Raw genomic sequence first — 18,491 nt, forward strand, 5'->3', positions numbered from 1 at the left:
CTACGGTGCGCGTCGCCAGCCCGGCCCGGCCTGTTCCTGCCACTCGCACCAAGCTAACGGTGCGCGTCGCCAGCCCGGCCCGGTCTGTTCCTGCCACTCGCACCAAGCCTACGGTCCGCGTCGCCAGCCCGGCCCGTTCCTGCCACTCGCACCAAGCCTACGGTGTGCGTCGCCAGCCCGGCCCGGCCTGTTCCTGCCCCTCGCACCAAGCCTACGGTGCGCGTCGCCAGCCCGGCCCGGCCTGTTCCTGCCCTTCGCACCAAGCCTACGGTGCGCATCGCCAGCCTGGCCCGGTCTGTTCCTGCCACTCGCACCAAGCCTACGGTGCGCGTCGCCAGCCCGGCCCGGCCTGTTCCTGCCAATCGCACCAAGGCAGGGGTGCGAGTCGTCAGCCCGGTAAGGCCCGTTCCTTCTCCACGCACCAAGCCAGGGGTGCGCATCGTCAGCCCGGTCCGCCCGTTGCTGCTCCACGCACTAGCCAGGGGTGCGCATCGTCAGCCCGGTCAGGCCCGTTGCTGCTCCACGCACCAAGCCAGGGGGTGCGCATCGTCAGCCCGGTCCGCCCGTTCCTGCTCCACGCACCAAGCCAGGGGTGCGCCGTCAGCCCGGTCCGCCCGTTGCTGCTCCACGCACCAAGCCAGGGGTGCGCATCGTCAGCCCGGTCCGGCCCGTTCCTGCTCCACGCACCAAGCCAGGGGTGCGATCGTCAGTCCGGCACAACCTGTGCCTGGGTCACCGGTGCCTGGTCAGGTACCGGTCAGCTGCTCCACACCGGAGCTTAAGCAATCCGCTCCTACGATGTCCAGTCCAGCTCCAGCCAGCGGGGCCAGACCGGACCAGGGGCGCTACGGGGGATTATTGGAGGGTGGTGGGCAAGCCCGAGCCGGAACCGCCTCCGAGGAGGAATGCCCACCCAGCCCTCCCCTGTTTGGTTTATGTTGAGGCGCGGTCGCAGTCCGCGCCTTTGGGGGGGGGGTACTGTCACACCCTGGCTCTGGGGGCTCTATATGTTGAGCCAGGGTGTGTAGATTCTATGTGTTCTTGTTCTATGTCGGTATTCTAGAGTTGTGTTTTCTATGTTGGCCAGTGTGGTTCTCAATCAGAGGCAACGAGTATCAGCTGTTGCTTGTTGTCTCTGATTGGGAGCCATACTTAAGCAGCCAGTTTACCCACAGTAGTTGTGGGATCTTGTTCCTTTTGGTTTGTTCCGTGTTGGTTGTTTAACCTAGGACGTCACGTTATTCGTTTATTGTTTTGTTCGTGTTATCACTTTGGATAATAAAGTATGTTTGCCTTCAACGCTGCGCCTTGGTCTACTCCGTTCAACGATCGTGACAAGAATAATAGCGACAACTTCAAAACTATGAAATAACACATATGGAATCATGTAGTAACCAACAAAGTGTTAAAGAAATCAAAATATGTTTTATATTTGAGATTCTTCAAATAGCCACCCTTTGCCTTGATGACAGCTTTGCACACTCTTGACATTCTCTCAACCAGCTTCACCTGGAATGCTTTTCCAACAGTCTTGAAGGAGTTCCCACGTATGCTGAGCACTTGTTGGCTGCTTTTCCTTCACTCTGCGGTCCGACTCATCTCAAACCATCTCAATTTGGTTGAGGTCAGGGGATTGTGGAGGCCAGGTCATCTGATGCAGCACTCCATCACTCTCCTTCTTGGTTATATAGCCCTTACACAGCCTGGAGGTGTGTTGGGTCATTGTCCTGTTGAAAAACAAATGATAGTCCCACTAAGCCCAAACCAGATGAGATGGCGTATCGCTGCAGAATGCTGTGGTAGCCATGCTGGTTAAGTGTGCCTTGAATTCTAAATAAATTACAGACAGTGTCACCAGCAAAGCACCCCCACACCATAACACCACCTCCTCTATGCTTTACAGTGGGAAATACACATGTGGACATCATCCATTCACCCACACTGCGTCTCACAAAGACACAGCGGTTAGAACCAAAAATCTCAAATTTGGACTCTCGTGTTTCTTGGCCCAAGCAAGTCTTTTTTTCTTATTGGTATCCTTTAGTAGTGGTTTCTTTGCAGCAATTCCACCATGAAGGCCTGAATCACACAGTCTCCTCTGAACATTTGATGTTGAGATGTGTCTGTTACTTTATCTCTGTGAAGCATTTATTTGGGCTGCAATTTCTGAGGCTGGTAACTCTAATGAACTTATCCTATGCAGCAGAGGTAACTCTGGGTCTTCCATTCCTATGGCGGTCCTCATGAGAGTATGACAGTTTCATGACAGTTTCATCATAGCGCTTGAGGGTTTCTGCGACTGCACTTGAAGAAACTTGAAAAGTTATTGAAATGTTCCGTATTGACTGACCTTCATGTCTTAAAGTAATGATGGACTGTCGTTTCTCTTTGCTTATTTGAGCAATTCTTGACATAATATGGACATGGTCTTTTACCAGATAGGGCTATCTTCTGGTGACTACCTCATGAAGCTGGTTGAGAGAATGCCAAGAGTGTGTAAAGCTGTCATCAAGGCAAAGGGTGGCTATTTGAAGAATTTCAAATATAAAATATATTTTGATTTGTTTAACACTTTTTTGGTTACTACATGATTCGATATGTGTTATTTCATAGTTTTGTGTTATTTCATAGTTTTGATGTCTTCACTATTATTCTACAATGTAGAAAATAGTCAAAATAAAGAACCACCATTGAATGAGTAGGTGTTCTAAAACTTTTGACCGATAGTATGTGTGTGTGTGTATGTATATATATATATATATATATATATATACACACTGCTCAAAAAAATAAAGGGAACACTTAAACAACACAATGTAACTCCAAGTCAATCACACTTCTGTGAAATCAAACTGTCCATTTAGGAAGCAACACTGATTGACAATAAATTTCACATGCTGTTGTGCAAATGGAATAGACAACAGGTGGAAATTATAGGCAATTAGCAAGACACCCCCAATAAAGAAGTGGTTCTGCAGGTGGTGACCACAGACCACTTCTCAGTTCCTATGCTTCCTGGCTGATGTTTTGGTCACTTTTGAATGCTGGCGGTGCTTTCACTCTAGTGGTAGCATGAGACGGATTCTACAACCCACACAAGTGGCTCAGGTAGTGCAGCTCATCCAGGATGGCACATCAATGCGAGCTGTGGCAAGAAGGTTTGCTGTGTCTGTCAGCGTAGTGTCCAGAGCATGGAGGTGCTACCAGGAGCCAGGCCAGTACATCAGGAGACGTGGAGGAGGCCGTAGGAGGGCAACAACCCAACAGCAGGACCACTACCTCCACCTTTGTGCAAGGAGGAGCAGGAGGAGCACTGCCAGAGCCCTGCAAAATGACCTCCAGCAGGCCACAAATGTGCATGTGTCTGCTCAAACGGTCAGAAACAGACTCCATGAGGGTGGTATGAGGGCCCGACGTCCACAGGTGGGGGTTGTGCTTACAGCCCAACACCGTGCAGGACGTTTGGCATTTGCCAGAGAACACCAAGATTGGCAAATTCGCCATTGGCGCCCTGTGCTCTTCACAGATGAAAGCAGGTTCACACTGAGCACATGTGACAGACATGACAGTCTGGAGACGCCGTGGAGAATGTTCTGCTGCCTGCAACATCCTCCAGCATGACCGGTTTGGCGGTGGGTCAGACATGGTGTGGGGTGGCATTTCTTTGGGGGCCGCACAGCCCTCCATGTGCTCGCCAGAGGTAGCCTGACTGCCATTAGGTACCGAGATGAGATCCTCAGACCCCTTGTGAGACCATATGCTGGTGCGGTTGGCCCTGGGTTCCTCCTAATGCAAGACAATGCTAGACCTCATGTGGCTGGAGTGTGTCAGCAGTTCCTGCAAGAGGAAGGCATTGATGCTATGGACTGGCCCGCCCGTTCCCCAGACCTGAATCCAATTGAGCACATCTGGGACATCATGTCTCGCTCCATCCACCAATGCCACGTTGCACCACAGACTGTCCAGGAGTTGGCGGATGCTTTAGTCCAGGTCTGGGAGGAGATCCCTCAGGAGACCATCCGCCACCTCATCAGGAGCATGCACAGGCGTTGTAGGGAGGTCATACAGGCACGTGGAGGCCACACACACTACTGAGCCTCATTTTGACTTGTTTTAAGGACATTACATCAAGCCTGTAGTGTGGTTTTCGACTTTAATTTTGAGGGTGACTCCAAATCCAGACCTCCATGGGTTGATACATTTGATTTCCATCGATCATTTTTGTGTGATTTTGTTGTCAGCACATTCAACTATGTAAAGAAAAAAGTATTTAATAAGATTATTTCATTCATTCAGATCTAGGATGTGTTGTTTAAGTGTTCCCTTTTTTTTGAGCAGTGTATATATACATACATACATACAAGAGGTCTCATCTTTGTTTCTGGCCATTATGGCGTCTGTGACTGGACGAGCAGCTCATTTTAAAAGTTGCATGCTCTACCATCTGAACTACAAAGGACCACCATGTGGGTAGTGGACAAGTGCACATTTCAGGAAAAATTTAGTTTTGGGATGCATAGCCAGCAGGGGGGGGCTCCACCCTCCAAGAGTCCAAACATTTACATCTATTTGGCCAAAACATAGAGATATATATATTGTGCTATACTGTACTGTGGTCTACTACTCTACTACACTGTACTGCGCTCTACTGTACTGTGCTCGAGTTTACTCTACTTCATTTTCTTCCTTTTTTTTTTTTCTTTTTTTTTTTCTTTGGGGGGTCAGTTTAATATTGCAGATAGATTGTAATTTCCATCAATGTAATTGTCTGCATCACTTCCAATCCCCCATGTATTTAATATGTGTGTGTATATATATACACGCATACATACACACACATACACACCCACATACATACATACACATACATATCCTTAAAAAAACATATATATATATATATATATATATATATATATACAGTGAGGGAAAAAAGTATTTGATCCCCTGCTGATTTTGTACGTTTGCCCACTGACAAAGACATGATCTGTCTATACTTTTAATGGTAGGTTTATTTGAACAGTGAGAGACAGAATAACTACAAAAAAATCCAGAAAAAACGCATTTCAAAAATGTTATGAATTGATTTGCATTTTAATGAGGGAAATAAGTATTTGACCCCTCTGCAAAACATGACTTAGTACTTGGTGGAAAAACCCTTGTTGGCAATCACAGAGGTCAGACGTTTCTTGTAGTTGGCCACCAGGTTTGCGCACATCTCAGGAGGGATTTTGTCCCACTCCTCTTTGCAGATCTTCTCCAAGTCATTAAGGTTTCGAGGCTGATGTTTCGCAACTCGAACCTTCAGCTCCCTCCACAGATTTTGTATGAGATTAAGGTCTGGAGACTGGCTAGGCCACTCCAGGACCTTAATGTGTTTCTTCTTGAGCCACTCCTGTGTTGCCTTGGCCGTGTGTTTTGGGTCATTGTCATGCTGGAATACCCATCCACGACCCATTTTCAATGCCTTGGCTGAGGGAAGGAGGTTCTCACCCAAGATCTGACGGTACATGGCCCCGTCCATCGTCCCTTTGATGCGGTGAAGTTGTCCTGTCCCCTTAGCAGAAAAAGACTCCGAAAGCATAATGTTTCCACCTCCATGTTTGACGGTGGGGATGGTGTTCTTGGGGTCATAGGCAGCATTCCTCTTCCTCCAAACACGGCGAGTTGAGATGATGGCAAAGAGCTCGATTTTGGTCTCATCTGACCACAACACTTTCACCCAGTTCTCCTCTGAATATTCAGATGTTCATTGGCAAACTTCAGACTGGCCTGTATATGTGCTTTCTTGAGCAGGGGGACCTTGCGGGCGCTGCAGGATTTCAGTCCTTCACGGCGTAGTGTGTTACCAATTGTTTTCTTGGTGACTATGATCCCAGCTGCCTTGCGATTATTGACATGATCCTCCCGTGTAGTTCTGGGCTGATTCCTCACTGTTCTCATGATCATTGCAACTCCACGAGGTGAGATCTTGCATGGAGCCCCAGGCCGAGGGAGATTAACAGTTCTTTTGTGTTTCTTCCATTTGTGAATAATCGCACCAACTGTTGTCACCTTCTCACCAAGCTGCTTGGCGATGGTCTTGTAGCCCATTCCAGGCTTGTGTAGGTCTACAATTTTGTCCCTGACATCCTTGGAGAGCTCTTTGGTCTTGGCCATGGTGGAGAGTTTGGAGTCTGATTGATTGATTGCTTATGTGGACAGGTGTCTTTTATACAGGTAACAAGCTGAGATTAGGAGCACTCCCTTTAAGAGTGTGCTCCTAATCTCAGCTCGTTACCTGTTTAAAAGACACCTGGGAGCCAGAAATCTTTCTGATTGAGAGGGGGTCAAATACTTATTTCCCTCATTAAAATGCAAATCAATTTATAACATTTCTGACATGCGTTTTTCTGGATTTTTTTGTTGTTAAATTATAGACTGATCATTTCTTTGTCAGTGGGCAAACGCACAAAATCAGCAGGGGATCAAATACTTTTTTCCCTCACTGTATTCCCCTTTATTACTTTCCAACCCCGCCACCCTTTCCCCACTTGGAGTAAACTAGTGAACAACAACGCCTAGGCCTCTACTTCCAGCCCATACCCACTATCTACATTTTATGGACACAGTCAATTTTCCAATAATTACTTTTTATTTGTTCTTTCTCCTGAACTTCCTCTACTCTCAACCTCTCCGATCATTTTCATGATGTCCATCCGGTTTGCTTCTATATGCCATATCTTTCTAACTGTGCTCCTTCACAAAAGCTCCCAACCTACAACCCATACACTTATTATGGGTTATTATTACTTCAGTTTCTTACAATTGAAGAAAGGGCCCATGGCCTCTTGATCTAGTGGTCTTAGTCTTGAGTACTGGTCATTAACTAATTTTTGTCATTCATTTATTGTGGCCACTAGATGGCGGTGTTAAAGCCATTTACAAACCATAGCACCCAATTTGAAGAAGACAATGCTCTGATCAATGGCTGATTGCTCCAAACCCATAGGAATCCCGACCCAGTTGAATATTTTAAAATGGTGTAAGCCCTCAATGGCAATGTCCATGCTAAAACGGGTTACATTGAGGTTGAGTCCTCTATCCATCTCTATGGTCTCATCTCACTGGTCTGGATCTTGGGACCAATGTCCTTGTATAAATCTTGGTCTTGGCTCCTGGATATTACCTTAGTATTTGGTTTACAAACCATAGGCAACCCAGCTTTGAAGAAGACAGTGTCTGATCATTGGCTGATCACTCACAACCCATAGGTATCCCCACCCAGTTGACTACTTTTAAATGGTGGAAGCCCTCCATGGCAATGTGTATACTAAAACAAGTTATATTCATCTAGAGTCCTCCATTTATCTCTATGATGGACACTTGACAATGAAATGGCTGTTATTTTGATCATTTTAACATCCAACATAATTAATTAGATGCATAAGTAATTCAATCATTCAAGTTTCAGATTCATACAATCAACATTGAACATTTTACAGAGAACAATAGAGATTATATTTCTCAATTTAAAGGTTTTAAAAAGCAGGTTAAAAATAATGTATTAATTTGGTATGCATATACCATTTCTAAAATTAATCTGTAATAGAAGGTTAATCAAAATGATCACTACTGTGCAACTTTTTCACTATGTTCCGACAGTGACATATTGAGGGGTGTGTGTAAATTCAGGTTAATATTACAAATAGAGCTAGAGGACACAGAGCTAGGTTAATCTCTGTACATACCTAGGGGCCGCCGTATCCACGGGTAAGATATCGCGGCAACATGGCGGGGTGGGTTGATAGATGAGTGGCGGGCTTGGGCCAGGTGTGAACCCTGTAGGTGTCCATAGGCTCACAGGGGGAATCAGAGGGCTTAAAGCGCTCACTGATTCATCCCAACTCAAAAGCTTTCAAATACCCTGGTCCCAACAGACCGAAATACTCTGACGCACCAACAAACACACACACGTAAACAAAGACTTTCAAAGATGCACACACACTCCCTGACACCTACACACACGGGTCCTGTGTGGCTCATTTGGTAGAGCATGGCGTTTGCAACGCCAGGGTTGTGGGTTCGATTCCCATGGGGGACCAGTGAGAAATGTATGCACTCACTACTGTAAGTCGCTCTGGGTAAAAGCGTCTGCTAAATGACTGAAAATGTAAATGTTAAACACACACATACACTTCCTGACACACACCTTTTATAGGCTACGCACACACCTGCTCATAGACCCATAAACACACGCTCACACATAAACACACACCTTTATTTAAACGGGGAAATCCCTTTGAGACCAAGGCCTCTTTTACAAAAAACACACACACAGCTCTTTGACGCCACGGTCAAGTTAACAGGCTTTCAGTGTGGAGCGAGGCCCTAGCGTACTCCACACTCCTCAGCCCTAATCCCCACAGTGGGCGTGCCCAGAGCGCACAATTAGGAGGCCTGGCGCTCAACCTGGAGGTGACAGTGTCCATAGGAGCCAGAGAGAGTGACAGCTAAGACTTAGAGCACTGATGCTAGCATTAGCTACAGTGCCTTCAGAAAGTATTCATATCCCTTGACTTATTCCACATTTTGTTGTGTTAAAGCCTGAATTTAAAATTGATTTAAATAGATTTTGTTTCTCACTGATGATCTACACACAATACCCCATAATGAAGTGAATACGTTTTTTTAAATGTTTGCAAATTTATTGAAAATGAAATGCAGAAATAGCTCATTTACATAAATAAGTATTAACATGTGTATAAATGTTAAAATCACCTTACACAGCGATTACAGCTGTGAGTCTTTCTGGGTAAGTCTCTAAGAGCTTTGCATACCTGGATTGTACAATATTTGCACATTATTATTAAAAACATTCTTCAAGCTCTGTCAAGTTGGTTGTTGATCATCGCTAGATAGACATTTTCAAGTCTTGCCATAGATTTTCAAGCCAATTTAATTCAAACTGTAACTAGGCCACTCAGGAACATTCAATGTCATCTTGGTAAGCAACTCCAGTGTATATTTGGCTTTGTGTTTTAGGTTATTGTCCTGCTGAAAGGTGAATTTGTCTCCCAGTGTTGAAAAGCAGACGGAACCAGGTTTTCCTCTAGGATTTTGCCTGTGCTTCGCTCTATTCCATAAACAAAAATCAAAAACAACTCCCTAGTCCTTGCCGATGACAAGCATATCCATAACATGATGCAGCCAACAACATGCTTCAAAATATGAACAGTGGTACTACAGTAGGTGATGTGTTGTGTTGGATTTGAAATATGAAGAGTGGTACTAGGTGATGTGTTGTGTTGGATTTGTCCCGAACATAACACTTTGTATTCAGGACATAAAGTTCATTTCTTTGCCACATTTTTTGCAGTTTTACTTTAGTGTCTTATTGCAAACAGGATGCATGTTTTGGAATATTTTTATTCTCTACAAGCTTCCTTTTTTCACTGTCATTTGGCTTTGTATTGTGAGTAACTACAATGTTGTTGATCCATCCTCAGTTTTCTCCCATCACAGCCATTAAACTGTTTTAAAGTCAATGTGAACTGTGAAATCCCTGAGCAGTTTCCTTCCTCTCCGGCAACTGAGTTAGGAAGGATACCTGTATATTTGTAGTGACTGGGTGTACTGATACACCATCCAAAGTGTAATTAATAACTTCACCGTGCTCAAAGGGATATTTAACTTTTACAGTTGAATCTGTTTGAAATTCATTGCTTGACTGTGGGACCTCACAGATAATTGTATGTGTGGGGTACAGAGCTGATGTAGTCATTAAAAAAATAATGTTAAACACAGAGTCCATTCAACTTATTATGTTTACTCCTGAACTTATTTAGGCTTGCCATAACAAAGGGTTGAATGCTTATTGACTCAAGACATTTCAGCTTTTCATTTAATTAATTTGTAAAAATGTCTACAAACATAATTCCACTTTGGGGTATTGTGTGTAGGCCAGTGACACATCTAAATTTAACCCATTTTAAATTCAGGCTGTAGCACAACAAAATGTGGAAAAAGTGAATACTTTCTGAAGGCAGAGGGGCAGAGAGAGGTGTATCATGGTTTAACACCTCCCTCTGGTGGAGATGGTAGGTCTGCACAAACATCAGGGTTGCTGTCAGGCTTTCATTTTGCCCCGTTATGGCTAGGCTCTGGAAATGGGCCTCCCCTATGGGCTCCCTTTTGTGTTATGGCAAGGTTCCTTGCAAAGATCAAAGGGTGTGGTCCAGATATTCTTGGTATGTAGTGCGTTTCCATTGCGCCCTTAATGTTGATTCACCTTTATATTGCAGCTGTAACACCTGTAGCAGAAAACCTCATAACTTGTCTATGTTTGATGTAATATTCAAGTATTGTAATATTAAAGTTCACCCAAATTACAAAATGATATATTGGTTTCTGTAAGCAGTCTATGGACAAGGTAAGACAGCAATCCATGCTTTGATTTTGTTTATCTGTCCACTGTCTCCAAAAGCTAATATCAGGGCTTGCATTGGATTTGTTCCACAAATGCTAAAAGGTAAGCATTTGGAGACAGTGTCCAGGTAAACAAAACCAAAGCTTTGTCTAACATTGTACATAGACTGCTTACAGGGTAATTAAACCAATATGTAATTTTGCAATTTGGGTGAACTATCTCTTTAATAACAGATGATAAGGGTGATGGTATAGTTGATATAGATAGATAACTGAGAGATTCATTTTGTCTTGATCTCTCTCTCTCCATTTCTCTGTAACACCCCCTCTCTCCACTCCTCCTCAGATATCAACATGGCGGGGGAGCCCATGCCCAACAGACCCAGAGGGCAAGGTTGATATAGATGAGACTCCTGTGACACTTTCCCCTTTTTACTCAATTTCCCTAAATTTCTCTGTAACATTCTCTCTTTGTTCTTCCTCAGACATCAACATGGCAGGGGAGCCCAAGCCCAACAGACCCAAAGGGCTGAAGAGGTCTGCCGCTGTTCTCTACAGGTACATAGGAGAACACTTTTTGGTTCCAGGTAAAACCCTTTTTGGTTCCATGTAGAACCATTTTGGGTTCCATGTAGAACCCTCTGTGGAAAGAGTTCTACATTAACCCAGAACGGTTCTACTTGGAACCAACAACGGTTCTTCAAAGGGTTCTCCTATAGGGACAGCTGAAGAACCCTTTTAGGTTCTAGATGCACCTTTTTTTTCTAAGAGTGTACTCCATAAGGTGTAAAGCGTAAATCATAATGCACAGACGCTGTGCCGCGATAGTCCGGCATTCTGTTGTGACATAGCTATGTGTCTGTGAGACCACCGTCCGAGGGGGAGGCACAGCCCGAACGCGTACCTCCCCACAATTCCTAACCAATGCAGCTCTATTCATTTGAATGTGTTGACAGTTGGAGAAATTGCTTAAGCTGCACTGAGAATTCGAAAAGTATGAAAGCCAACGGTTCAATATTCTAGAACGCTGCTGTACAGGTTTTGGACTATTAAGGCTTCATGGAAAGGAGGGGGCAGGAATAAGGGGTCAGTCTCTAGTCTCAATAGTTGCTGATCATTCCTAATTTCCTATCCTTCCTCTACACCGATGTGATAGAACTTGACAGTGGGATTTTTGGCATACTGCTTTCACCTGTCTTCTTACTGAGGTCAGTGCATGTGAGGGAGAGGAATTTGGGAAATAAGGAGACTATTGATGCTCATTGTCATTCCAGAACATTATGATGTCTAGATATGTTTTTGTTTATCTTTCAGTGGCTACGACTTTGATTATGACTACTACAGAGATGAATTCTATGACAGGTGAGTTGATTACACTTGTAAATACCCTTTTGGTATAACTCCACATTGCACATCATCCAGCAAGGAGGAAGAGAATAATTTTGCAATGGCAAACATTAACAGTAAAGTAAATAAAGAGATCATATTCTTTCATCAGTGACATTAATCATTTTGCAATCTCCCCAAAAGTCAGTCAGTGATGGCATTATAACGCAGTCATACAGACACAATTAATGTATTTTGTGAGGGTGCAAACCATTACTGTCATTGATCAAAGACTATAAACGATATATTTACTTTCCAGGGAGTTTTTTTCTGGAAGACGTTGTTGCCTTTTATTCTCCACTCATCATTACTGAAAGATGTCCAAACTTGTTCCAATAAATAACGCTCACCCAGCTGTTAGGTGAAGCTTTTGTTTCACAACACGGCCTGTGCCGAGCAAACTTTGGAAGTGTCTCACCTCCTCTCTTGGCCGTCCCCATTTCAGTGGCTATAGAAGCCCCGCTGGTGCTCTCCGCTGGATGCCTGTGTTCGCAGATGTCTGAACATAATATCCAGATGAGGAACACATTTCAGCCATCCAGAGGAGTTTATTTATACCCTCTCTGTGATGTCCAAATCTGAGTTACGGCTGTCAGAGGCTGCCTTTGACTGGGATCAATATATTACAGAGAGATACACCCCATAATTTAATCACCCTTCTGCTTTCAAGTGATCTTCAAAACCCCTAGTCTTCAGGGACCGCTGACGCAACCGAAGAACTTGCTCTCTGTCTGGACGGCAGATATCGCTTTGAAGCCGATTACTTCATTTCATTCACAACACACCAGAGAAAGCTCATCGCAGAATAGTTTCCTCTAAATCTTTTTCAGAGGTAGGTTTATTTTTCTACTGAACAATGGACTCACATACCCCTTAAAGGCAATAATATAATTATATCAACCTCCATGAAATTGATTCACCACCTGCAGTCCATGGTACTGTAGATACAGTATGGTGTACTGCAGATACGTGTAAGAAGGTAGTGCTTTACCTCAGTTGGCCCTTTCAATGTTTCAGGCATGTCAATACCTTTTTAACCCCCTAGAGTCGATTGGCGCACCGGTGCGTTAATCTAAGTAACATAATAAAAAAATCCCCATCAAAATCCGTCAGTTTAAGATAGAGATATCTATTTGGGCTAAAAACTAATGTGACCCCAATGTGGAAAGGGAAGATTCTCACGAACACGATGGTGGAAGACACGATGTTTTGCTCTATGACTGCCACAAGTGTCACGGGACTCGTCTGAAGGTAACCAGTACCGGTTTAAAAAACTGAATGGAAGTATGAAGGTAGTTTTGTGCCTACCCAAAAAAGGGATTAAATACAGTGGGGAGAACAAGTATTTGATACACTGCCGATTTTGCAGGTTGTCCTACTTACAAAGCATGTAGAGGTCTGTAATTTTTATCATAGGTACACTTCAACTGTGAGAGACGGAATCTAAAACAAAAATCCAGAAAATCACATTGTATGATTTTTAAGTAATTATTTGCATTTTATTGCATGACATAAGTATTTGATCACCTACCAACCAGTAAGAATTCCGGCTCTCACAGACCTGTTAGTTTTTCTTTAAGAAGCCCTCCTGTTCTCCACTCATTACCTGTATTAACTGCACCTGTTTGAACTCGTTACCTGTATAAAAGACACCTGTCCACACACTCAATCAAACAGACTCCAACCTCTCCACAATGGCCAAGACCAGAGAGCTGTGTAAGGACATCAGGGATAAAATTGTAGACCTGCACAAGGCTGGGATGGGCTACAGGACAATAGGCAAGCAGCTTGGTGAGAAGGCAATAACTGTTGGCACAATTATTAGAAAATGGAAGAAGTTCAAGATGACGGTCAATCACCCTCGGTCTGGGGCTCCATGCAAGATCTCACCTTGTGGGGCATCAATGATCATGAGGAAGGTGAGGGATCAGCCCAGAACTACACGGCAGGACCTGGTCAATGACCTGAAGAGAGCTGGGACCACAGTCTCAAAGAAACCATTAGTAACACACTACACCGTCATGGATTAAAATCCTGCTCAAGCCAGCGCATGTCCAGGCCCGTCTGAAGTTTGCCAATGACCATCTGGATGATCCAGATGAGGAATGGGAGAAGGTCATGTGGTCTGATGAGACATAAATATAGCTTTTTGGTCTAAACTCCACTCGCTGTGTTTGGAGGAAGAAGAAGGATGAGTACAACCCCAAGAACACCATCCCAACCGTGAAGCATGGAGGTGGAAACATCATTCTTTGGGGATGCTTTTCTGCAAAGGGGACAGGACGACTGCACCGTATTGAGGGGAGGATGGATGGGGCCATGTATCGCGAGATCTTGGCCAACAACCTCCTTCCCTCAGTAAGAGCATTGAAGATGGGTCGTGGCTGGGTCTTCCAGCATGACAACAACCCGAAACACACAGCCAGGGCAACTAAGGATTGGCTCCGTAAGAAGCATCTCAAGGTCCTGGAGTGGCCTAGCCAGTCTCTAGACCTGAACCCAATAGAAAATCTTTGGAGGGAGCTGAAAGTCTGTATTGCCCAGCGACAGCCCCGAAACCTGAAGGATCTGGAGAAGGTCTGTAATAAAATGCAAATTAATTACTTAAAAATTATACAATGTGATTTTCTGGATTTTTGTTTTAGATTCCGTCTCTCACAGTTGAAGTGTACCTATGATAAAAATTACAGACCTCTACATGCTTTGTAAGTAGGAAAACCTGCAAAATCGGCAGTTTATCAAATACTTGTTCTCCCCACTGTATATCTCACTAGATCAGTATATTTAAGCCTCCATATATCTACTAGTTCTAATGTATCCATGACATTCACAATTTCCTTAAGAGCATGTGGGTGATTGTTTGTGGTGTGATTTCCTTTACGGTCCATTGAGCTATTTAAAACGGTATTATAATCCCCCACCATAATAATATTGTCTTGAATTGCTTGCAGGGTTGATCATTTATTATATTGTCAAAGAAGTGTGGATCATCATTATTTGGTCCGTAAAGGTTAATGAGCCATATCTGTTTATGGTCCAATAACATATTTAAAATAATCCATCTACCTTGCGTATCTATTTGGACAATTTGCACATTCGGATCGAAATTACTATTAATTAATATCATCACCCCTTTTGAATGTCTTTGCCCATGGGAGAAGTATATCCCCCCCCCATTCCTTTTTCCATGCAACTTCATCTCGAATTGTTGAATGAGTTTCCTGTATACAATAGATATTATATTCAGGGGTGCACATAACTTTTTCAGTGAGTTACTCAGGTGAGTACCAGCAGATGGTGTTTGGTACTCACCATATATTTAGCGTGGTCTTAATAAGTGCAGTCTTCTTCACTGTCCTCCTCAGTGCCGCCACCACTGTCCTCCTCAGTGCTGCCATCACTGTCTTCCTCAGTGCCACCACCACTGTCCTCCTCAGTGCTGCCATCACTGTCCTCCTCAGTGCTGCCACCACTGTCCTCCTCAGTGCCACCACCACTGTCCTCTGCTTCAGCTTCCTGCATGGTAGATGATGAAGATGCTGCAGATGCACCTCCCTGTCCTTGGTTGAGCCTCCGATTAGCTGTCTCCATCCACAGGTCAACAGCAGGCTTTGGGTCAAATGTCTCTGTGGTCTGCTTTGACAGGTGAATGTGCATCAGTGCTGAGAGACGAGCATGTGACAGACAAGATCTGTACTTGGTTTTTATAATGTTGAGATGTGAGAATCCCCTCTCACAAGCTGCACTGCTTAAAGGCAGTGTAAGAGACAGCTTAACCACCTTGTTGATGTTGGAATAAGCATCTGGGTTACTTGTACTTACTATTTGGACCAAGTCATACACAGAAGAGGCTCCCAGGCGTTTTCCTGCCTGCTTTAAGCGCATCCATTCTGTCACAGTGGTATCTTTGTCAAGTTGCAAGGTGGCCTCATATTTCTTGAGAATGCTGCAAACTGTTGTGTTTCCAAAACTGTGGAGGTCTTGCATTTCCTGAGGCCATGTTGAAGGATCAAATACTAAGAAATGATCACATGACTTGAGGGAGTCATATCTGATTTCAAACTCTTCAATTAACCCCCTGAGTATTGTCTCTGTCAGCATCAGCATTGGAAACAGTGTGTGCCCTATGGCTTTCACCATCAAGCAGAAGTGTGAACTGTCCAATGGCCACCATGAGTTCATCCTTACATTCTCCAATGGTCAGCTTTTCCTTCTGAAACCTAATGGATGTGGTGTTCAAAATGTTGCAAATGTCAAGCATGTTTGACAGAAAGCACTGAAAACGCTCTGTGCAGATATGCTGCAAGTCACTGTTATCACTGTAACCAGTTGCATTTTAATGGCTGGCAATAGTCTTGATATTTTTAACAGTGTTTCATGCCTCCATGCAGACCATCTGATATTATGAAACTTACCCAGTTTCACAAAGGAGATCCCATTTTCTTCACATAGCTTATTCAGTGCAGCAGTTTTTTTGCTCCACCTTTTTGTAAATAAAACTGCAGCAGCTTGACCACAGAGCGATTAAATGTCTCACAGTAAGGAACGTTGCGATCAGCTGATTTCGCGCAATTCTCCAGTGTGTGTGCGGTGCACAGAATGTGCACAAGGGAGTCTCCAACCGCAGCAAGTTGCCGGAGTTTTGGCACAACGCCGTTGTAGATACCCACGTTGACAGCAGCAGTCTGTGCACACAGCGACCAACTTTGTTGTCCAGTCATCCAAGCCTGTGTCCTGGAAAAGTCTCACAAGTCCGTCTGTTATGGCCTGTGCGGTTCGGTCAGCACCCAATTCAATCAGTCCAATAAAGTCCGAAGTAAACTCTCCGTTGCTGGACACAGACACACTGTAAACGATTTCCTGCTCAGTTTTTGTGATGTCCTCAGATCCATCAAAAAGCAGCCCCCAAAATTCAGCAGACTGCAACTTGGCTCGTAACTCCCGCTGATGGTGTGAGCGATGCTCTGCATGATCCGTGTGCCCTCTTCATGTGAATGATATGCACCTCCGACATTTACTTCTAGCCGCTTCAGTAAAGGAACATCCTCAGAATAGGAAGACATGGGACGTGCGTGTTTAGCTTTATGGAAGGCGAGGAGAAAAATATTAAACAGAGCTTGCCGCTGTTCTTCATTCAGCTTGTCTCGCCATCTGGCAAGTGGGCGACTGGACATTTATTCTCGGCTAGCTTGTTTAGCAATGGCTTGCGCTACATTCGTGTGCTCCTTGCTCTTTTCATGTTTGTCAAATAAAGGATGGTTGAAATTCTTTGAGCCTTTATAAAAATGCACCTGTTTTGTCTGCTAGATGTGGATTTGAGTGGCAAATCTTGCACCACATTTCAATGCGCTCATCGTTAGCTTCAAGCCACTGCACATCTTGGAGCCACTTTTCCGAAAAAATTATTTTCTTCGGCTCTGGCTCCAGTTGGCGTTTCTTTGTAGGTGGCGAAACGCCAAAGAAGCTGCTTAATGTCTGTTGCTTTTTGGACATCCCTGACAGTAGTTGACAAGCAACATGTCATGTGTAAGGTTAGATGAGAAGATCGGTCAAGTACGCAAAGGCGCGTAGTAACACAAGTGGCATTACGCATTCCTGATTTTTGTCGCGCTTGCGTACCTGCTACCAGTTATGTGCACCCCTGATTATATTCCTTCTCTTCGAGCCATGTAAATATTGTTATTCTTTTGTTATTATCAGCTAAGCCATTACAATTATAACTGGCTATACTTATTTCACCATACACCATAATGAGATACAAGTTTCAAGTCTATTTATCATTATATATGTTTGTAAATTTACCAATAAAAAATACCGTAATGATTGAGTGTCCATATAGCTGTACCGTGATATTTGCATTGCTACTGAGTAACCCTACAATTGTTCTCCACTAATTCCCCCGCTAAAGCCCCTCCCCATCCCAAGTTGATCCGTCATCCCAGTGATCGGCATCCCACCCACGTCCCTCCGGATCCCTAAGGCCCCGAGAGGCCAGGACCCATCCATCGAAAACAGCACACAGTGCCACCCACAAAACAGAAGCAGATTAACCGTCAAAAGCATTTCCAATGCTGTCACCTCTCTCTATATAAATATATTTAACTATTTAAAAAACAATTATGCATATCCTATTTTACATTTACATTTACATTTTAGTCATTTAGCAGACGCTCTTATCCAGAGCGACTTACAGGAGCAATTAGGGTTAAGTGCCTTGCTCAAGGGCACATCGACAGATTTTCCATCATTATCAATTAATATGCGTAATAATGTCGGCAGTTCATGCGTAGGATTTTAACATATAACCCGGATTGCCATTGTATTACATTTAATTTATTGACAAGCAATTATTATCCTAGCAAATAATTCCTGTGGTCCATCCCATATTAAGGTTCTCATTAGCAGCTTTGAGAATTTCCTTGTATATAATGCTCTCCCATCAGGGGGCTCTGGCTTTGTAGGACCAAGCCTGCCAGGCAGGCTCAGAATCTTGAGGGGGCGGTGCTGCTCAAGTAGGTCTCTGACCGCATTTATTTCTCTGTTTAGGCTGCATACTCACAGCAGGTCCATAAAAGAGATGGGAACTTCTCTTTGGTGTATGGGTCACTCAGGTGGGTGTCCAGGATATAGGGTTAGGGATCTTTCCATCATGATAGGACAATAAGAAATTAGATTAGATGTATACTATATTTAAAAATGTA

The 18,491-nt window shown here is 44.0% G+C and overlaps 1 protein-coding gene across 3 annotated transcripts in view; it reads left to right on the forward strand.

Moving 5' to 3' along the window:
• Positions 1 to 18,491, forward strand: part of raly (RALY heterogeneous nuclear ribonucleoprotein) — a 210,648-nt gene that overhangs the window by 144,254 nt on the left and 47,903 nt on the right. For 2 of the 3 annotated variants that reach the window (XM_041892592.1, XM_041892593.1), the window contains exons 3-5: positions 10,751 to 10,798; positions 10,890 to 10,962; positions 11,719 to 11,766. In XM_041892592.1, coding sequence (XP_041748526.1) covers positions 10,751 to 10,798; positions 10,890 to 10,962; positions 11,719 to 11,766 — 169 coding nt within the window. The remainder of the gene's footprint in view (positions 1 to 10,750; positions 10,799 to 10,889; positions 10,963 to 11,718; positions 11,767 to 18,491) is intronic. The other variant, XM_041892594.1, reaches the window with a different exon arrangement.

This window comes from Coregonus clupeaformis, chromosome 12 (assembly GCF_020615455.1).
Source record: "Coregonus clupeaformis isolate EN_2021a chromosome 12, ASM2061545v1, whole genome shotgun sequence".
Lineage (NCBI taxonomy): Eukaryota > Metazoa > Chordata > Actinopteri > Salmoniformes > Salmonidae > Coregonus > Coregonus clupeaformis.